The sequence below is a fragment of the Orbicella franksi genome, chromosome 10, assembly GCF_964199315.1.
Source record: "Orbicella franksi chromosome 10, jaOrbFran1.1, whole genome shotgun sequence".
Taxonomy (NCBI): domain Eukaryota; kingdom Metazoa; phylum Cnidaria; class Anthozoa; order Scleractinia; family Merulinidae; genus Orbicella; species Orbicella franksi.
In genome coordinates, this window is record NC_138154.1 from 18234760 (window position 1) to 18256330 (window position 21571).

Consider the following 21571-nt stretch of genomic DNA (forward strand, 5'->3'; position numbering starts at 1 on the left):
CCTTTACAGAAATCCTTATATTTATGATTCTTTCATTTTGTATTTTTTTACCATTCTTTTCATCTTTTTCATTTAATTTTTTGGTGAAATAAAGGTGGATACGTTTGTCTTTATCAAATGAATAATAGACCCTGCTTTAATAAGCCAAGATATGTTTTATTTGTCAGCATTCAGCATTGTATAGAGGCAACCTAAATCCTTTCTAGTTTGTAGTCATTTGGTACTTTTTGCACTTTAATTTAAATTTAGTGCTTATAAATGTTCCACTCCTGTTAGGTTTGATTTATAATAATCATTAAGCAGAAAAGCATCAGTTTTAGTCACACAGCTGGCTCAAGAAAAATAAACGAAACTGTTGCTAAATAGTGGAGTTTCGACTTTAGGATCAAAACTGACCATCATCAACTGAAAACCAGAAATGAAATGTGTTGTAAATTCCTTAACCATTCGTCAAAACCCCAATATTCAATCTGATTTGACATTGGTCTTTCTTAGGATTAATGAGGTAAATTTGGATCCGTTTCGGTACTTATGCAATTAACATTTCAAGCGGTAGCTAGCCTGTTCAGTCTGTACATGTTCGTAGTGACGAACGGGTAATGCTCCAAACTAGAAGAGGTTTCGTTGTCAACGTTGGCCAATTACTTTTATCACCACCGCCCCCTCCCTCCCCAGCCCCGAAGACGAATAATTGCTGTTTGAGTCTGTTTTTTTTTTTTTCAGTACTTTTTTCCACAATGACGAAGGACGTTACACCATCGAACTTCTTCTGTACCCTGGTGTACCCTCTTCTGATTGCAGTGCTTTCTCTTTCCATTTGTTGACAAAACCGTTCAGTTCACCACTTTTGCTCTTCTCCAGGTCTTCAACGCATAGTTCGTCAGTGAAATTCACATTTGAATTTTTTCTTGTTTGAGGATTTGCCTTCGGTTGGACGGATGATGGAGTAGGGCGACTCGGCCCTTTGTATGTTCTCCAGGATGTCAAAACGCGCCACTTCAGGGCTTCAACTCGAGCCTGCAAGAAAGAACATTTATTTGCTTTTTTTCTTAATTGTCTCAATTAACACCTATTTGTTAAGACTGACATGATAACAACAACAACAACAATCAGCAACGACAAAAACTTTTATTGCACCCCCAGAAATTCTAGACTAACAACAAAAATGATAGGGGTACTGCCTAAGAGTTAAAAATGCCAGGCAGCCAGTTAAAAGAAAAGATATTTTACATGTTTAGGGCACGAACACAAACAAACAAACAAATAAACATAGAGACACACACAAAATAGAAGAAATATACAAAGTTAAGCTAATGATAATGTTCGGTAAGCGTTGCGAAGTAGTAATTTGCAATATGAAAGTTTTTTTTTTCAATTTCCAACAGCCATTTTTTCATTGACAGGCAACACGTGAATTTTGCAAACCATACATTTCGTATAACGAAGTCTCACTCTTCCTTTTTTCTGTTTCAGTTCAAGTGACTCTAATAGCTTTATCACTTTATTAGCTTTCCTGTTCTTGAATATTGGAAGCTTATTGTATTACCTCTTTGTGGTTTTGCTTCGTATCCTTGTGGGCCTCAATCACTAGTTCCACGAGTAACACGAGCAGGCTGCTGGCCATGCCAAACAGCACACAGTAAAATACACCTGACAGGTCAGTGAACGTCAGCACATCTCCTGATGTATTTATTGATGAAGAGGCTTCTGAAGGCGGGGAAAAAATGGAAGAAAATTGGAAAAAATCTTTGAGAATTTAAACCAAAAGCAAGAATTGAATGAATGCATGTGCTCCATTTATCTGCAACTTTTGACACTTTGCATAAATGGCGCGTAAATTTTAATAACAATACTTCACACATCTTAAACCTCGTGTTTATGTTTTCAGACAAATGATATTTGAACGTGAGGTTTGAAATAGTTTGTTTTTTTGATATTTTCCCTGCAAGCATCAAATAACTGTACAACTATAAAAACAAAGAATCCTTGAAAGTATTGATACGTAAACCAAGTAAACTGAACTTACGGGAGTCTGTTTCATCGTTCTCGCACGTCCCAGTTAGCCATTTGCTTTTCATTGTCTCCATGTACCCCTTTTGTCTGAGTTCCAGCACATTGATGCTAAAGAGATGCGTGAATGGTGAATTCTTCTGAAGACCAAAGCCGTAACCAAACTTGCCAAATACCCTGAAGAGAACAGAATAAAGCGCATCATGCATTATGGTCATTACTAGTTATTCTCAAGCAAATTGATCAGCAAACCTACTATAAGAAACAGGTTTGGAAAGTTGTTTTCTGTTCAACTTGTCGCATGTAAATGCGTATGCCGGGATTATGGGTTGGAGTAATGGGTAGGGTCACTTAAATGAGCAATTCAAGCTTCATCCTAGGATAACTAAATATGTTTTACTTCATGCTAGTGTACCTTCCCACTGTGTACAGTGTATCACATGGTGGCTGATGTACGTGGTATTCAAGCACTGCGGAGTCAAATATGAAGGCGAAGTTTCCCTCGCGGACTCTTCTAATTCCCTCGGTGGAATTTTTAAGTATGTTACCACTGGACTTCATGAACTCCCACATCGTTACGTAGGTTGGAATGGTTGACATCTGGAAGTATGTTTGTGTTTGCCCGTTTCCGGGAATTCCGTACTCGATCCTGGTTTGACGAGCTAAATCCTCCACGGATTGCACTGGCGTTTGAAACCGTTGGACGATTAAGAAGGATGCAAGATTTGCTGTGTACGTGGCCCCTAAAAATTCAAGGTAAAAACGTTAAGTCTGTATAAGAGCCAAGTGGCCCATCAGGCCAGCGCGTGTTCTCAGCCAAGCGGCAGTAACAGTTCTCGTTCTGTGCAGTGGAAGTGAATTAATTTTGCGAATAAATTTGGAATTTCAAGGTATAATGAAAGTATATCTAATCATTAAAGAAAACCCTAGCGAGCGGTCCTACATGTAGGTTAACTCTCGGTTGTGCTCCTAGACATGACACTTAATTCTAAAATATTTCCATCAAGGAGTAAATGGGTACCCCTAGGAAGCCTGACGTACTGCTGCAACTGACGGGCTATCCGGCTATCATGAGTAGTAGCAATACTCCTTCAAGTTACGTCAAGGATCTGGCCCCAGGTGTTCAAAAAATGGATAACGTTATTCACCGGATAAATCACTATCCAGTGGATGGGTTAAACAAACAGACCACGCTGTCCACTGGATAGTGATTTATCCATCGGATAGCGTTAACCACCTTTCGAACAACCCGGGCCTGATGGGTTTGACGCGCAATAGACCGAATACCACGTAGGGGCCAAACCACCCCACAAATGTTTCTTCAGTTCTTGGGTATTTCACATTATTTCGCATTACTTAAAAAGTATTGACTCTTTCTACACCAAACTTGGCAGATGAGCAGGAGACCTATTGCCAATTATATTTACGTGAAAAATGTCGGTAAATGTCAAAGTTGTGACGTCACAGTGATGAACGTCATGTTTTTTGCCACTTTTGAAGTTTTTAATATGCATATTTTTTACAATGTGTTCGAAAGAGCACATCAAAGGGAGTTGAAACCTGAAATAATTTTGTCCATATCACAAAAATTAAATGAAATATGGCATTTTTTAAATATGAAAAATAACTCTACAAAATATGGGGTCCCCCCTTGAGAAAAATCCCCAAATTGGAGCTGTATTTTTTGTTCCAGCATATGCAGCTATGTTGCACATGTGATGTGCCAGATGACTAAAGCAAAAATAAAGAAGAAAATCGGAATAAAAAATTATCCCTCTAGTGTTATTGCGTTAAAACTAGTTTTGTTACGTCATAACCTGTGACGTCACCCGTTTTTTTACTGTCAATACCATCGTAACAAAGCCGAAAATCAAATTTCTAAAACCATACGATTTTTGACAAGGTCAAGCTTTCTATTTTTCTAGATTATCAGCCTTCCTAGAATAAAACTGAAAAAAATAAACCAGAGAGATTGACTTAAGAAGGACAGTATGGTTAAGCAAATTCCGGGGGAGACAACAAAAAAAATATTCAACTTACCATATCTCAAAAAATAATCATCAGAGCAAAAAATGGTTTCCGGCATTTTACTCCTCAAGTCAGGGCCTTTCCAATGACATAATCTTTACATAAGATTTTCCAAAAATTATAGCACGTTTTGGTGACGTCATCAATTATGAAGTCATATCTTACATTTTGTCACAACTTCCAAATTGAAATAAACTGGAGAACAAAGAAAGCTCATCTGCCAAACTTGGTTCAGAAATATATAAACCAAGCAAATATAGCCTTCATGAAACATCAGGGGGGTGATTTGGCCCCTACGTGACAGGCATTACCTTCACCTAATACTATCGCTGTGTAAGCTCTCCTACCATTTTCTTACCAATGATTAACACGGCAAACCACCACACGCCCACAGCAATTCTTCCAGACAGCGATATAGGATGTAAAACATCCGGGCCTTGACTGACGTAATACGCAAACGACGACCAAATGGCGTTAAAAAACCGTAAGTGGTCCTTGGTTTTGATTTGATCTGTCGTGACGGTTCTTTTGTCCCTGGCCTGTGCGACTCTTCCGTGATATCCGTACGGACTAAACGTACTGTGGAGCCAAAGAAAAACGCCGACGCTTAGCGTTGTCGACACTATGGCCAGCCAGAGATTGAAGTCAAAAGGACGAAGGAAAGAGAACACTTTATATTTGCTGTCCTCTTCTTTTCTCATTATGATCGACAAGCCAACGTCCATGTAGGGTTGAGTGAAATCGATCACTGTTTGTCTACTTGAGCTGATTGTGAATGGACCGATTACGAGATCAGCTTTCTGAAATAAAAGTTCAATGGATCAAGGATTTTCAAAACCCTATCAATGCTAAGGCTGTGTTTACACTTGGTGCCTGGGCGCCGGCACAAAGCAGTGATGCGTTCAGACACGTTGTACTCCAAAGACCCAAGTACCATTTATTACCAGAGTACAAGGTCGAGGGCATTGTGCCCGAATTCTTGTTTGAGTAGTTGGAAAAAGGTGTGTTCACATACGTGCCCAGCGAGAATCGTACTTGAACACCGTACTCGTGCACAAAGTGTGAACACAGCCTTATTCAAGACTTTCATTTCCCTAATTTGAAAGCACTTTATTCACATGTTCTCTGGGGAACTGGTCCTCCTTTATTTGTTGACAAATTATGCAGCCATGTATATCCATGGATACGAGTTTGAGAGAAACCGTTCTCTAGAGTATTATCAAATGATCTCAATTAGATTCAGTGCATGACGCATTGTATTACATAACATTTTATGATAGATCTAAAAATGGAAAATGCCAAACTTACATTATCGATGAGATATCGAACCATTCCATTCCATTCCCCAGTAAACACATCTGGTGCTCCGTACACATTTCCAGGCGATTCTTCAATCGTGTATCTGAATTTCATCTCTTCTTGTAGTTTGTCTAACAAGTCGATGCATAAGCCCGTGTAAAATTTCTGGCCAGTCTTAGATTCCTTAACGAACACAAACGGTTTTTCCTGCAGAAAAGCAAAATCAAATGACATTGCTCATTAACGTGCAACGATTGACTCCTTTCCTCATTGCGCAAATGCAGAAGAGTTCGCAGAAAATTTACTTCTTAGCTCGTTAAGTAAGAAGTAAAATATGTGTTGCAAACGTACAAAATCCCCACTTGTGGGCACCAAACAGGACTACTTGCATGTTAATTCAATTTCCAAAGCACGATAAGGTTTCATACTTACTATAACAGTCATAACTCTTATGGTGGTGTTCTCAACAAGTGTTGATGTATCCTTGGGAATATTAACAGAACCCGAAAGCCAGATGACAGGCTGTCGAGGATCCATCACTATACCATCTCTCGAGTTCCAATAACCCACCTGTGTAATACGTTCAGAACTATTAGGAAATACTGTTGACGCGATTTAACATTGCGCAGCCTAAGCCCTTATTGGAAGTGCTTAAACTTTGCAACGGTTTTATCTTAATATACTTATAACGATTCAATAAAATCTCAAAAACAAAATTTTGATATTAATAACTCTAGAAAGTTTAAGGGTGATGGCATAAATCCGATGAGTGACTAAGACGACTTTAGGCCCACTATGTCAGTATGTATATTGGAGTTGCTACTGACCAAAATAATGAACACACAGGCCGCTACCTATCAACACTTAGTATTTCTTGATGGTTCTCTTGACAGAGCCTACACTACTTTCTAACTGACCTGAATAAAGCCCGTTCTTCCCAAGTTAACAATATCATATTCAGCATAGCCAGGTGAACCACTCTCATCAAACGACAGGGTTGACATCAGACCATCAATAGAGACCTAAGACCAAAAAAATCATGCCGTATAGAATGTCTTAAATTATCTTGAGCTGTAAAGCCTCGTAATTAAAAAGAGAGACGAGTTGGATAGACAGGAAAAGTTTCAATTTTTTAACCAATATATGAAATACACTCTTTTTTGGTTCCGTAGTCCTCAAAAGACACTCTTAGTATATCTTTTCTTGACCCAATCCTGGATACCAAGAGGATAAACTGTTTCCGCTTTGAAAGACCCTGTAATGGATCTCTACTTACCACACGCTGAAACTTATATCGTAGCGATAAATGCGATGTGCATGTAAATACCCTTGCAGCTACAATCATTCGGTGATTGATATTACTTTCCATGTTTCCTATTGAAAGGATTACTCACATTCTTAATATATTCCATTAGCTTTTGACCAGGTGGCCAAGGTTTAGTAGTGATTATACCCCCAAAATCGAACTCAAGTGAGGTCTCCGTCACATCAAGTCCGTCTTTTATCATCTTGTCCAAAGCGGCTGCCACAGTAAGTGCAGCATCGTAGCTCTTGCCTCCAGGTGTCTGTTTAATTAATGCAATAAAACAATTATATTATAATTTACTGGAGCAGTTTTTAATTGAGTGTCGTAAAACCCAAAACCAAACCAATTACTTGCCAATTAGACTACTCAGTCAATCTCAAGCCGTAGTAAAAACAGAACCAAAATAACATTAATTGCATAATTACTTTCGACATGCTATGTTTTTTTTTTTCATAAACAAGTACTTACACTGACTCTATCGTGGCCTTTTGCATTCCATTCTTTACTGAAGTTTGGGTAGAGTTTACCAGTTCCGAATGATGGCCGTGTACCAATCACGCCGTAAAACTCATGAAGTGGATAGTCTCCTGGGATCAAGCTCCAGTCCTACGGGAAAATGCAACAAGAAGTCCAAACTGGTATTCGCGCATGCCAGGTAGCCCAGGCAACACATCTCTCCAATAATATTTTGGATACAAATGTTTTTTGAAACACGGCGAGAACCTCATAAGGACATTCCTCTACATACTGATCATGAACGGTATTATCGTATTTGTTTATTTCTACTGGGATAAATTATAAAACTTCATTGATTGCATATTGTTGGAACTCAATACCAACATGAACTTACTGTGCAAGTAAACATATTAAATATATTAAATAATTTGCAACTGCGATGATCAATGAACTTACAATCTATGAACTTACTGTATTGGTAGATCCATCAGTCACGATCCAGACCCAGTCCTTTAGCATTCCCATCTGCAAAGCTTGTGTTAATATAACAGCTGTGTATCTTGTAAGTGTGTTTAACACAACAATTCGAGTGCGTGTCTTTTGAATCGTTTCCAGCTGGGAAATCACGTTAAGAGTGCTGAAATCACTGACGGGATCAAAGTGCTCGTTGGCAGTGATTTTCCATCCTCTCTGATTTGCCATGTCTTTTAAAGCCAACAGGCCATTTATACCTAGAAACGTGAGTAGATCGGCCTGTTAGAAGACACTGTACTGAAGAATATAGAAAACAAGAAGGAAAAGTTAAACTGTATTCTGTTTAAATGGCTGAAACCCAAGTTAGCTTTATTTCGGGGATGGGCGTGTTAACTCTCAACGGAACTGAATTCCACATGCGTTCTTGCTTCACAAACAGGTTCAGAAACTAATTTAAGTTTGAGCTTACAAGTTTGGCTTAGACTCTGTTCGACCTGGACTCTGTTCCTTACTTAGGTCAAAGAAGGGTGCCAGGTTAACCATCACCTCATTTTCACTAGGCAGACACCCAGGGGGTGGGGGGACTACGATATGAAAAGGTCGGGGATGCTGGTCAGAACATTTGAATTAAACGCCTAAAGGAGATCGATCTGGGAGTGGCTTGGACTCTATTTGACCCCTAAAAGATGCCAATTAAAACGGAATAGGGTCGATTACAAGCCACTGTTCAGGAAAGGATCCCGCGCTTGTAGACCGGCTGGAGATACCAGCGGAAATCGAGCCTAAAAACAGAAACAAGAGCGTTTATTTTATTATTTCTTCGAGTGCACCCTAAAAGATACTTTGAACGCAAAAATAGCGCCATTTCGCCATCAATACCCTAAGTGAAATCAGAATCCTTGATTTATTCCCGTAAGCGAGACGAAGAGCTTCCCCGACTTTTTCATATGTGAGTTCCCACCCCCGGCGCGGAGGGCAAACACATGTAGAATGGTGACAGATGGTGTGTGTTTTATCGAGTGTTTATGTTATGCCTCAATATGTCGAGTTTCCATTTTTGCTTAATTGTTACCTAGAATCATTTACAAGGAAAATTGAGATAACCAAGGGGAAAGAACAACTACAAACCGTAATCATCCTTAGAAGTTAACAAGGCAAATTGCGTCCAGTTATAGTGCGATATCAGTCCTGCCAATGCCTGACACTGAATCGTATCACTCGGACTGAGGCGAACAAGGTACGGAAAATTAGCTGGCGTGAACGAGAAGGTTGGATCAGTTGCCACTGGAGCAAGCTGTGGAATGTGAAAACCGGCGCAGTAGGGCTGGGTAAACTTGACTCCTGTTGAAGTCATCGGTCCAACTATGGCGACCACTCCTCTCTGCATTAGGTACTGGACTGTGAAGTAACGAGAAAAGATTAATAGACTGGCTTTGAGATGGCCTGCATAGCAAGCGTTACGAAGTCCCTTCTACGAGTATAACTGAGCATGACTAGTACTGTCGTTATTCTAAAACTCTTTTGTTTGCTTTTTTTAATTTTAACATTAGTTACATTAAGGTTGTAAGATATTTCATTAAATCATTACATAATTTTGTGACACAAAAAGTTGAAAGTAGTTAGTTATCAAATTTCCGTAAATTTAACAGCTCAGGAAGCATTCAAGTTACTGTTTACCAGAATTCAAACACAATGAGGCGAATAGGGTATTGATAAACCTTGGGACGTGCTGTTCTAAGGACTGTTTTTCTAACTCGATCCCTTCTCCCCTATTTTGTCAAGCTTTGTTGATCCAAGGTGCTGAAATGGGTTACTGTCCACACACATCTGAAGTATTGGGTAGCTATATATAGATAGAACGAGGTTAAGAACGATAAAAAGAACGAGCAGAAAACTGTGGCATGCGAAGAAATCTCAGTTGTCGCGAACGTGCAACATTAAAAAACCTTTGATTTACACCCAAGCTCGAAGGCTTCTTCAACGGTTATTTTCCTTGCGAAATTCTTTTGTTTTCCTTCCATTATTTCAACGTGTGCACGGGACAAGAACAGTTCTGTAAATGCATTAAGTCAGCACACTTGAAATTTGATTTTTTTTTAAACAAAAATCTGTCCAGACATTAATACCAGTATACACACGTACTTATTGATATTATCACAATGCTTTTTTCCTTCAAACCGCACACTAATAAAAATACCCGAATGCAAATTTCCTTGCTAGGGGACATTTGTAGCGATAGGGGAGCCATTTATATGTATAAGCTCGTTATCTTTGATTTCTTGACGCAATTTGATCCACACGTTCAAGGTGAAAATTCAAAAAACAATTTTTACACTCTGAAAACAAAATTGTCCTGTCTCTAAAAGTAAATCATAAGTATTTAGTTTTGCAGTGAAGTCTTTGAATTACTGAAAATTAAGGATTTGTGTAGCTTTTGTTCCTCTAAAATCCATGGTTTACTGGGTTTCTAACCATGCGGCCGCCATTGCCGCGACAAACTACAGCTTATTTTCTTCGCAATATCTATGGTAGCTTACTACCTAAGCAAAAGCATATCCGTTAAAACACTAAAGATGATCAGATGTTATGAGAAACTTTCACTTATTTCCTGTCCTAGATGGCTTTATTTGCCACTTACCCATTTCAATGTTTTTGAAAGCATCCAGCGTTGCAGTTTTGTTAACAATCACTCTAAGCTCCGTATTCGGTAACAGTGACTTGTCCTTGTTTATTGTGTCGATGGCGAATCTAAATGCGGCCTCGTAGTCTGCTTGGAGCTGATCAGAGAACACAGCACCTACGCAAACAAAGAGAAGTACAGTCAGAAAAAAAAAAGAAGTAAAAATGTAAAACATACCAAGGAAATGGATACCAGCCTATTGTAACAAATCTGGGAAGCGAAACGGCTCGACTTATGCCAACATGAACTTCGAAGAATGCAACCATATGGAATGAAATTAAACTGATCAGAACTCCTTTATGCATTTCTTTGACCAAGGAAGATCTCGAAAGATTTATCAAAATAGCCAGAAAAGTTCACTTCTATCAAGTGTTGTAATGTTTAGATCGTTGGAAATGGATGATGTTCAGCATAAAGTCAATTACATGTCGCTGAGCTCTGACATCATACGCTAACAGTGGTTGTGAGCCAATAAATGCTGACAATAAACGCAACGATTTCAAGACCCCGTACTGTCTTGTTTTGCAATTAGCATGGCCATCTTGAACGTTACGCCGTAGGAATCCAATTTCTTACGCTTGATTTCTTATTGTTATGCTAATGCATGGTCTGACTTTTTGATTAAAATTATTAATAACTTTCCTCGACAATACTGTTTTGCAGATTTCTAAAACAAACCCAAACAAAAGACACAGCTCATGAAGGTTTCCTCGGGCAAAGCTGGGATGGTATTACATTATAGGTTTAAAATTATCACATATGTTCCATTATAAGGACTATAAGCATTTCATTTGCCATTTCCATTTCATTTGCAAATGTTCCCAGAGAATACCTATTTCTAGCTATAGAGTTCTCAGTCGTTTTTAAATATATAACAGTTTTAGTGTCCCTTGATTTATTTTAAAAACATAGAGTAAAACAAAGCTAATTCATTTTTTTTTAACCAAGAACGGATATTGATACAACGCATCAATTTCGGGCAAATAAAAGAGCTATTTTGTAATTCGCGTACTTGTAAACCCGTCCATGAAGATAAGTTGTTAGGAAATTTTAACGTCAAAAACAAAAGAAAAAAGTAAAAATAGGCCAGGATTTTTCACATAAGCGATGCTCTCGGTATCTTTTGTAACTTTTACCGTGCGGTTACTTTTAGTCCTAAAGAATATGATTTTTTTCATTTACTAGAAGCAAGATACCCCTTACAACTAAAATGCCAATAGCAGTTGTAATTGAATCCCGAAAGGAACAATTTAATCCGGCGCCATACCTTATTAAGAATGACATCTTTGTCTGACTACTTTTCTTATTTTACAAAATACTCCAAACAGTTCTTAATCACCGCAGCAGGAAAAAGCATAAACTGCCAGTTTGGTTGTTTTTAAGGGCGATCTAGTGGCTCGTTTTCTGTTATCTGTACCTATATAACATCCGGGTTAAATGGTTTCCTTTCAACATTCATGAAGGGGTTTCCCCTCAAAGTGAAAAAATTAACTACCAGCGTAATTTAAAAAGCACTTGATTTTGCAGCTCAAATGGTAAAAAAAAAAACATAATACGTTACGTTCTGAATTTTAACTCTTTCAGGGCATGGCTTTTTTCCTTTCTGGGAGGGAACTGGTGAACCATAGTTAACAGGCGACTACAAGAGGCACCACAAGGCAAACAGGGCTAGTGCACTAAAAATGTCTGTGATTTACTTACGAGCTACTGTTCCCCAACAATCTGCGAGGCGCTGAAGTTATTCTGTCTAGATTTTGTTCTAACTAGATTTAACAATTTACCAATGGAAACATTCCGTAGGATATTTAAGGTCAAAATTATGGAATTCACTAATAAAAAAGCTTACAATACGTCCCTCAATCCGTAAAAAAACGGGTAACCCTAGGTGGCTCATAACGGATCCTAGAGATTTATTCCGCAAAGGTTGCAGTCATGAATTAAATTTCATAGAAGACGGTTTAGTATATGTGATTTCTGTAAATTTTCGTAAGTTTTTCACGTTGACTAAGTAGGTTCAGTCAATGTTTTTGCATTATTTAATTGACGGTATTGGAGTGGTTTTCAATCGAGTGTCGTTAAAGCAAAAAGCCAAACCAATTACTTGCCAATTAGACTATTCAGCCAATGTCAGACCGTGTTTTAAGCTCAAGTAATAGCAGAGCGATTAATAGTCTGATTATTTTCGATTCCCATCTGAAAACGGCCCTAACAGTATGTTGGTGCTGTTTTTCTTTTCTTTGTTCTCACCTTGTACGAAATATATGTTTTTTTCTCGTTTCTATCGAGCCGCAAGTAACGTGGCTAAATCAATTCTAGCTAAGTTTTGTATATAAGCTCAGCAGACTGGTCACAATCTTTCAAATACATTATTTACAGCCCGTTATAGCCAACCTGGACCACGAAGGAAGATTTCAGCAACTCAGCACATTAATTATGCTTTGTCTTATGACATGTTCTCCAAAAAATGGGGTTATGTTGTTTTCCATGGAACCAGTTATTAGGCTAGATGCCCTTTAAAATAGACGCCTATTAGGCTAGATGATGCCTGCTTGGGCTAGATGCCTGCTGGACTAGATGCCTGTTAGGCTAGAGGATGCCTGTTAGTTTAGATGATGCCTTTTGGGCTAGATGATCACTGTTGGGCTAGATGCCTGTTAGGCTAGACGATGCCTGTTAGGCTAGATGATGTCTGTTAGGCTAGATGATGCCTGTTAGGCTAGATGATGCCTGTTAGGCTAGATGATGCCTGTTAGGCTAGATGATGCCTGTTGGGCTGGATGATGCCTGTTGGGCAGGATGATGTCTGTTAGGCTAGATGATGGCTGTTGGGCTAGATGATGTCTGTTAGGCTAGATGATGCCTGTTAGGCTAGATGATGTCTGTTGGGCTGGGTGATGCCTGTTGGGCTAGATGATGCCTGTTGGGCTGGATGATGTCTGTTAGGCTAGATGACGCCTGTTAGGCTAGACGATGTCTGTTAGGCTAGATGATGTCTGTTAGGCTAGATGATGTCTGTTAGGCTAGACGATGCCTGTTAGGCTAGATGATGCCTGTTGGGCTAGATGATGCCTGTTAGGCTAGACGATGTCTGTTAGGCTAGACGATGCCTGTTAGGCTAGATGATGTCTGTTGGGCTAGATGATGCCTGTTGGGCTAGATGATGCCTGTTAGGTTAGATGATGCCTGTTGGGCTAGATGATGTCTGTTGGGCTAGATGATGTCTGTTGGGCTAGATGATGCCTGTTAGGGTAGATGATGCCTGTTAGGCTAGATGATGCCTGTTGGGCTGGATGATGTCTGTTAGGCTAGATGACGCCTGTAAGGCTAGATGATGCCTGTTGGGCTGGATGATGTCTGTTAGGCTAGATGACGCCTGTTAGGCTAGATGATGCCTATTGGTTTAGATGCCTCTTAAGCTAAATGCCTGTTAGACTAGCTGATGCCTGAAGGGCTAGATGCCTGTTAGGGTAGATGATGCCTGTTGGGCTAGATGACTGTACCTGAAGGGCTAGATGGTGCCTGTTGGGCTATATCATGCCTGTAGGGCTAGATAATGCCTGTTGGGCTAGATGATTGTACCTGTAGGGTTAGATGGTGCCTGTTGGGCTATATCATGCCTGTTGGGCTAGATGATGCCTGTTGGGCTAGATGGTGCCTGTTGGACTAGATGATGCTTGTTGGGCTAGATGATCCCTGTTAGGCAAGATGCCAATTAGGCAAGATGCACATAAGGTTAAAATTCACTGTTCAGTAATTTAATAAATAAGATGGTCTAGCTCTTTATGGTATGGTAGGAAAAATCTTTTTTTGGTCTTCTAACTGTCAAAGGCATGCAAAAAACAAGGCAAGTAAAGAGAAAAGGTAAGTCCAAAATTGAGTCAGAATGTAACAATTAGCAAATCCCTAAAACAACAAAGGCACGATCTTGCAAGTCGAATCAAGTTGATATACAGTTTGCAGGTGCTTCGCTCCAGGCTGTTTACCGTTGCGCTGATGTGTTTTGGTAATTTAATTATCTAGAGCGAAAAAATCTCCTATTTGGCTGTATTAGGAATTCTGTGGCCTTCAATTTCCTCAATAAACGGGTAGAAATTCTTGCAGACGGCATATTAAAGGTAACTGGGTCCTCCCACGTTGTACAGACGCAAAACCTGGCAATTTCGTTATAATAAAATGCTAACCTCGGCGCCGACTCTAAGAAATCATTAATTCGCCCCTCAATCCGAGGTAATTTCTTTTATGTTATTCTATGGAGTCTCGTTGGAACTTTTACATGCCGACGTTGACGTATTAGTAAAAACAAGATTCATTCGTTCAATAACAACAATACTTTATTTACTCTTGACAGTTAATACACATTTGCGAAGAAAATTGCAATAACTTCGGGGGAAGATATGTGTTTTAAAACGAGCCAGGGGATAAATGAACCTTGCGGTTTTGAGCATTATTAAATTTAAACATACATTCGCTCACCCCGCGGTGAAAACAAAACATTTTGTCAGCGTTATACAAATTTGGTTTGCACTGAACCAATCAGCGCATACACTTTCTGCTAGGCTACATAACGTCTAAGAATCAGTGTCAATAATTCAAGCCCGTACACTATCTTAGCCAAAAGGGTAAATACAGTAATTAACTGCGGGAAGTGATCGTTGAACGGCTACAAAAACAAAGTTTTTCAAGCTCTTTTAAAAGGAGTAAAAGGTGAGTATTTCTTAAATTGTGCGAAAGTTTCCATAGTGCTTCCACCTTGATTCATTATTCATCTTTGATCAGTACGTTGCAAGGGAAACCCCTCGTCCAGAATTGATAAATGTAAAAAAATAACTCTAAATTCAAGACAAGCAAATTTATTAAATAACGTCCAAAGTTGAAAGAATCCCAGTTTAAATTAATACACAGGATTGTAGTTACTAAAAAGGAGCTTCATCGATATGGTATTAAAGCGGATGATGAATGTCTCTACTGTGGTGAGAAAGACTCAATTGATCACGCTTTTCTTGATTGTCGATTTGTAAAGATTTTCGCAAAGTGAGAACGTAATTGACTGGTTTAACGCGGTCAACAACTCAAAATTTGCTCCAACAATTGAAGAGAAACTATTTGGAATCATATCTAGTCCATACGAAAAAGAAATCAGTATTAAAGAAATTTAATTACACAATCCTATTTATGAAGTACTACATATACACCAGTAAGATGCATAACCAAGCTATTTACCTTTCTGTCTTTGTTAATAAATTTTACTTAAATACAGAATAGAAAGCTTTAGTCATTAGCAACGAAAAAATGCCCCTCGCAAAAGCGCAAAACCTTACATGTAATTAGTTAACTTGTAGATAAAAGAAATGTGAACGTTACTACTGTTTATATGTGATAGTTGTTGTAATTACCAGTAGTGCAGGAAACCAATAAAGTACTTTATATCCCCCTCCCCCCCCCCCAAAAAAAAATAATAATAACGCCCAAAACTATCAAACTGACAAAGTTGGAGCCTCTGTAGCTATCTTCGTCGATAATCCTACTTGGGGATAAATTATTATATCTCAAAAAGAAATGCGGTAAATGTACAGTTGCGACATTGTTTTGTTCTAGAATCAATAAATCACGTATTTGACAAGGAGTCAGAGTACACACTTTTGATATTGTTTTTTCCCCTAAAGGGAAATAATACTTTGATCGATCAAGACAGGTTACCCTAATATCATCTTGAGGATCCTTCATTTTTTCACAGAAGATTGGAAAACCCAGGAACCCTATACAGACCGTGCTGTTTTGCTTATGTGAACATCACTCTGTAACTCCTAGAGCATTGAAGTCATTGAAGTCAATTATCGTAAGTTGCCAAATGTTTGAAGTTCATTACGAGGACTGATGACGTCTCATGACTTAGAAACGACGTCATTATTTCCAATAAACTTTCATTTTCGAGCCGCCATCTTGGATTTCATGACTTTTACAAAGGTCCGAAAATTAAACTACTAGAATGACTATGACGAGATAATCAATACCGATAAAAGAGCTAAGGTTATCTGATGAAATTTACTGCAAGAAAGTTTACAAAAATGCCATTTAAAAACAGGAAAATTGCAAATTTGCAAAACAAGTTGCTTCGTGAGAAATTTAAGAAACAGTTGCAAAGTTGAAGTTCATTGCTTCAGCGCCTTAAAATTATAAGAGTTGTTAGTGTTATAAAAACTCAGACACGACAAGTTCAAGGAGAATTACAAGATAAAGGAACATTACAAAAGAAGTATTTCTATGTTCGACATATCTAAGGTTTCTTTAAACCAAGGTTAGTTGTTTCTGATCTCATCCTAGCTTGCCGCGACCGAGGAAAGAGTACCGTTTTTGGCAATTATTTTTACATGCCTCCAAAAATTGCTAGTTACTCTTTGCTTAAGCAGTGACTGTTGAACGTGACTTCACTGAGCCGACGATAAATATACTTTCACTTGCTAAACATAAAGACATCTACCTGTAAGATAACAGTTTTCTTTTAGGATACGTGAACTCATGTTGCCAAAGTACTATTTTGGTATTCTGGTCATCGTAAATTCCGCGGAGTTAGACGAAGGCTTGAAAAACTGCAAGGAACAAACGAAATCTGCGAATGGTTATTATTTAGCTGGCCATGTGATTTCAACAGTGAAGTCCTCCAGTCTTGCGGAATGCGTAATGTTGTGTTCATACCAGCTGCAGTGTAAAAGTTTGAACTTCCAGTTGAGTGATAAGTCATGTGACTTGAACGGTGCAGACAGGCACACACACCCAGAGGATTATGAACGGAGGGAAGCATCCGTGTACATGGATACTTCTGAAAAACACAGAAAGGTCAGTCTGCTAGACAAACGTTTTGACTCGCGATCATAATAGAAATAAGGGAGAGAAGAAAGGACAATTTTATCCTTTCGTGGTCAAAAATCTGGCTAATTGGCTAGCTCCTAACCTCTGTTTTACGAATATTAGATCCCCCTTTCCCTCAAGCAATAAAAAAGTCAATAAAAGAAGTAAAACGTGACTTATCGTTTACTCACAAACTTAACTCAAAGTTTGATATGGTATATGAAATGATGTCCTTGCACAGAACAAAGTTATAAATAATGGTAATACCAATGAAAAAGATGGAATGTAATAAGAGAAGTTTTACATTTTTGACAAAATATTTTTGTAGACGTTGGTCCAGGTGAAATCTTTACTTTTTTTTTCCTGTAGAAGGGTGGTTTCAAGTCTTACGCAGACATTCACCAAATACTACCTCAGGCCGCAAGTGGCTATTACTGGCTAAAAATTGGGAATAGAGATGCACAAGTTTACTGCGATATGGATAATTATGGTATGTACAAAAACCATCATTTACCAGAGTGAACCTAAGGACATATCCTGCGTGCGCAATTATCGTATGACGTCACGAGAGCGCGCACTAAGAAATACAATGCACAGTAATGGTGCTGGTGGCCGTCGCTATACCTCTGCGTGGATCGACCTCCAATTTTCTTTTGTTAGATCCTTCTCCCTCAAACTCTATTACAACTTTAAAATATCTGCTCCAAGAGCTGAAAATACCATGATGTTTGAATGTTTAAAACCAGTGCCTTTGGAAATGATATTATAAGTAAAAACGCTCGCAGACAAAAGAATTATGTAGTCAATAAATCAAAAAACTGATACTTGCCATAATGGTTCAATTTTCTTGAAATATTTAGGCGGCGGCTGGACGTTGGCTGAGAGTATCAGTTCCAAGAATACGATCACCTTCAAAGAAATGCCAACAATTGCCTTAACTCAATACTGTGTGTACCTTTTGCGGATAATAATGTTACAAACAGGAAACTTAGCGACGAGGATATTCATAAACTGGCACAAAGCGAAGGTAGAGTAACATGGCTTCCACTGGGAGAGACTGAACAATATCTAAACCAACAAAGCAACCAAGAGTAAAAGCGCTTCACTACAAGCGGAAAGGGGTGAAAAAGAAAAGAAAAGAAACTATATTTAATTTCGTATTCCAAAATTCTTCTTTTCACAGAATACAAGCTGCTTCCCAAACATAACTAAGCAATCAATTTCCCGAGGGGTCTTGACAGATTAGACTTAATATCTCATATGCACTGTAAACCTCAAATATTTATATTGACTAGGAACATTTAGAGTCCATGTGTTGAACTCTCAAGTCATTGCCTTTTATAAGGTACGTATTTAGTTAAGTGCTATTGTTCTTTCGCTTTTGTTTTAAGGAACTGTTTTAGAAAACGTCATATATCAGATTTCTTCGTTATTGTTAATTTAAGATACCGAGTAGACCAAAAGATTTCAACTCTTCATGTGCCAGAGGAGAGTAAGTGACTTGTTTGTTTTAGATCCAGATTCAGTTGCATTAATGCGTAGGAAATTGAGGTTGTGAACAAAAGCTCTTATGGAAACAGCGCCTTGCTATACATCATTGACTTAGTTAATTATCACGCCCGCTCTCAACGGACACTAAGATCGTTTTCTCAACACCTTCTGGCGGTCCCAAAAGCGAGATTAAAGACATATGGCGAGAGAACATGTGCTGTGGCGACTCCAAGACTATGAAACTCGGTCCCACTGGAACTAAGATCTAGTGCTTCAATAGACATTTTTAAAAGATATTTGAAAACCCTTCTTTTTAAGCAAGCTTTTTAATTCCTTTAATTTTTAGATGATAGATGTTTCAATATCTTAGAAATTTAGCTAAGTTTTTATTCCTATTATTATTATTTTTTCCCCATTCTATTAGTTTTTATTAATTTTTAATGCAAAGCGTCATGGGCAATTAGTGGAATTAGCGCTGTACAATATTTTTATAATTGATATTTATTACGAACAATGTATAGTGTAGTGCGGTGTAGTTTAGTTTAGTTTAGTTTAGTTTAGTGCAGTCTAGCGTAGGTAGGGCAGCGTAGAGAAGAGCAGCGCAGTGCAGAGGAGCGTGGCGTACGTAGTGTGTTGTGGCGAGGCGTGGCATGGCGCTTTTAGTCGACATCCTTGAGGAACCTTACAGTGTGTAACAGACCACAATCTCTAATTTTAAGTTCCATACCACAGTTTTAAAACATATTACCACATCTGTTGATTCCTGGTTTACACACATTTTGTATCCATTTCAGCTGTCCAAGAATCATCACTTCCCAAAGTTTTCCGCATCAATGGGAGACCAACCCTTGTACCACTATTGATGTGGGATATCGTCTTATGAATTTTTGTCATAGTGGTAAGGAGAATATATCGTTTTTCATCAAAATAAAACTAAACACATGAATAAACTCAGGGATTTTACATTATATGGAACGACACTATCAACCAAGTTATTGGAAAAAAATATTCTGAAATATTTTGAGTTTAGTAATGGTTTGTGGAGTACCTTGGACCACAAACGAAAAAAGTTAATTTTTACTCATTGTAAATTCTATGGCTTCATGGCGTGCCATGATATGCCGCTGAATATAATAAATTTAAAGGTTATCAGTGTTTTGATCTATCTTTCCTTTGGAAGCATGGTAAGTTCATGCCGTAATGATCTGATTAAGCGCTGTCCTTCCAATAAGAGCCCCCTTTCTAATAAACGCTTCCAATTGAGTGCCTTTTTTGATAAGCGCCCCTATTCCAAAGCGCAAGTAAAAGTTAAAAAAAAAGTCAATTCGTGTATATTTTTTATGTCTCACAGTATTTGACGGACATGATGATAGGGAGTGTGGCAATCAGTGGCAGTCATCTGGCTACAGTAAGTATGATTAGCATAGGGTAGTGACCGAATATTACTATCATTGACTGCACAAGGGCGGTCTAATTATTGATGTCAGGCTCTTAAAATGTAAACGCAGAAATCAGGCAACTATAAAATGTCCATGTAAGCTTCGGTTTTGCCAGAGGGTTAAAACGTTAAAAAGCGTCAGGGTTAACTACCAAGAAGGGAAACCGGTGGCCAATTAATTCCTGTATACGTAAAGAAACAGCCCGGGGGGTACTCCAAGAAAAATTGGGTAGCGTGTGCGGCTCGCTTCCCAAAAACTTTACCCTATTTATGACCAAAATCTGCGTTTTTCCCTACTCTACTTATGACCTGTCCAAAAATTCGATACTCTATTTATGACCTGATACAGTTGCCGTAAACGTAATTTGTGAAGGGCTTTTGTTGATGGTCTTTTAGAATGATAATGATGAAACAGTAGCTTCTTCATTAAAAAAAAAAACAAAAAAACATACCCATTCAATACTAGAGTGCAAACATATCTACTATTTATGAAAAATCATAGCTTTTGGAGACGCACATACCTACAGAGCCCAAACAAGAGAGTCCCCCTCTGCCCCGGGGGAAATAGTTCGTTTTGTTCCTCGAGATTCACACTGTCATCCAAGGGAAGCAAAATTAACTGTGTCACTCGGCACCAGTCGTTAGGTGATTAGTTATATAGCCTGACAATTATTAGAAGATGGCCAGATGTGAAAACAAATCTGCGACGGTCAACATTGGCATCTAACTTTTGAAGTGAAACAGATTTGTTGTTCGATGTCATGTAACCTCGATAAGCCAATGAGGGTGCTCGCTGTTAGAGTCAAATTTCAGCTATATTTAACAATTATTCTTTGAAATCGAGGAAATAGTGGCAGAATATTTACTGAGCGAGGTAAACATTCTACCGATATTCACCGAAATTGAAAAGGATAATTTTTTTAAGTATATACATACGAAGTAATCTCAACAACAGACGAAAAGGAAGTCATTAAAAGTCGATTTAATTGACCTCTCAATTCATGCGTGGAAGACGTGCAAACGGCACGAAGCATGCGCGAAACTATTCACAGAATTTTCCAACATGACAAATCTAGTTAACCTTCAAGAAAATCCTCGTCACATTCTCGCAAAATTGTCTTTTAACACCATTCAAATACGGCAATCTTAATTGAAAGTCTGCTTGCAAAAAAATTCACCGTTCAATCAAAGTTTTCTTTTTCACTTGAAATGAAAATCGAGCAGTTGACGAAGGATCAACCTGAAATTATACTGTGTACGCAGGACTTTGGAGAAAACTCTATGTTTTCTTGCACAAGGACGTAGAGGCTCTTCGTTGAATAGCACTTGATGCTTCTGCCAATGAACCCTGCGGTATTAATTTCTGCCAATGTTGGGTGAAGAGCGACGTGGCAGTTGTGTTTGATTAGGTTGATGAAGTCTGTGATTGCCAAGGACATATCCTGAAACCGCTCGAAAGTCTAACGTCGGTAAGTCTTTTCTATCATTTGAAAACTTTCAGGCCAAAATTTTCATAACCTTCTTTGTATTTTCTGGAACAATG

The 21571-nt window shown here is 38.5% G+C and overlaps 1 protein-coding gene and 1 pseudogene across 1 annotated transcript; one reads left to right on the top strand and one right to left on the bottom strand.

Moving 5' to 3' along the window:
- Nucleotides 1–419: 419 nt before the first annotated feature.
- On the bottom strand, nucleotides 420–10428 carry LOC145501708 (glutamate receptor 4-like). The gene is made up of 13 exons (XM_081481120.1): nucleotides 10212–10428; nucleotides 8702–8971; nucleotides 7571–7830; nucleotides 7112–7249; nucleotides 6732–6902; nucleotides 6255–6359; nucleotides 5770–5907; nucleotides 5347–5544; nucleotides 4397–4838; nucleotides 2426–2753; nucleotides 2027–2187; nucleotides 1547–1707; nucleotides 420–1017 (listed from the first exon to the last, which is right to left on the bottom strand). The coding sequence occupies exons 1-13, from the start codon at nucleotides 10426–10428 to the stop codon at nucleotides 751–753; spliced, it is 2856 nt and encodes a 951-aa protein (XP_081337246.1). The 3' UTR covers nucleotides 420–750.
- A 6421-nt stretch (nucleotides 10429–16849) lies between these two features.
- On the top strand, nucleotides 16850–20481 carry LOC145499679 (uncharacterized; annotated as a pseudogene).
- Nucleotides 20482–21571: the final 1090 nt, after the last annotated feature.

Bases quoted from the DNA above. Each gene is read 5' to 3' on its own strand.
- LOC145501708 (XM_081481120.1), bottom strand. From the start codon at position 10,428: ATGTTTTACATTTTTACTTCTTTTTTTTTTCTGACTGTACTTCTCTTT. The intron at 7,831-8,701 runs GTTTGTAGTTGT...TCACGTTTCTAG, and splicing joins AACTTCTAAGGATGATTACG to GTATAAATGGCCTGTTGGCT. The intron at 1,708-2,026 runs GTAAGTTCAGTT...CCCCGCCTTCAG, and splicing joins GAACGATGAAACAGACTCCC to AAGCCTCTTCATCAATAAAT.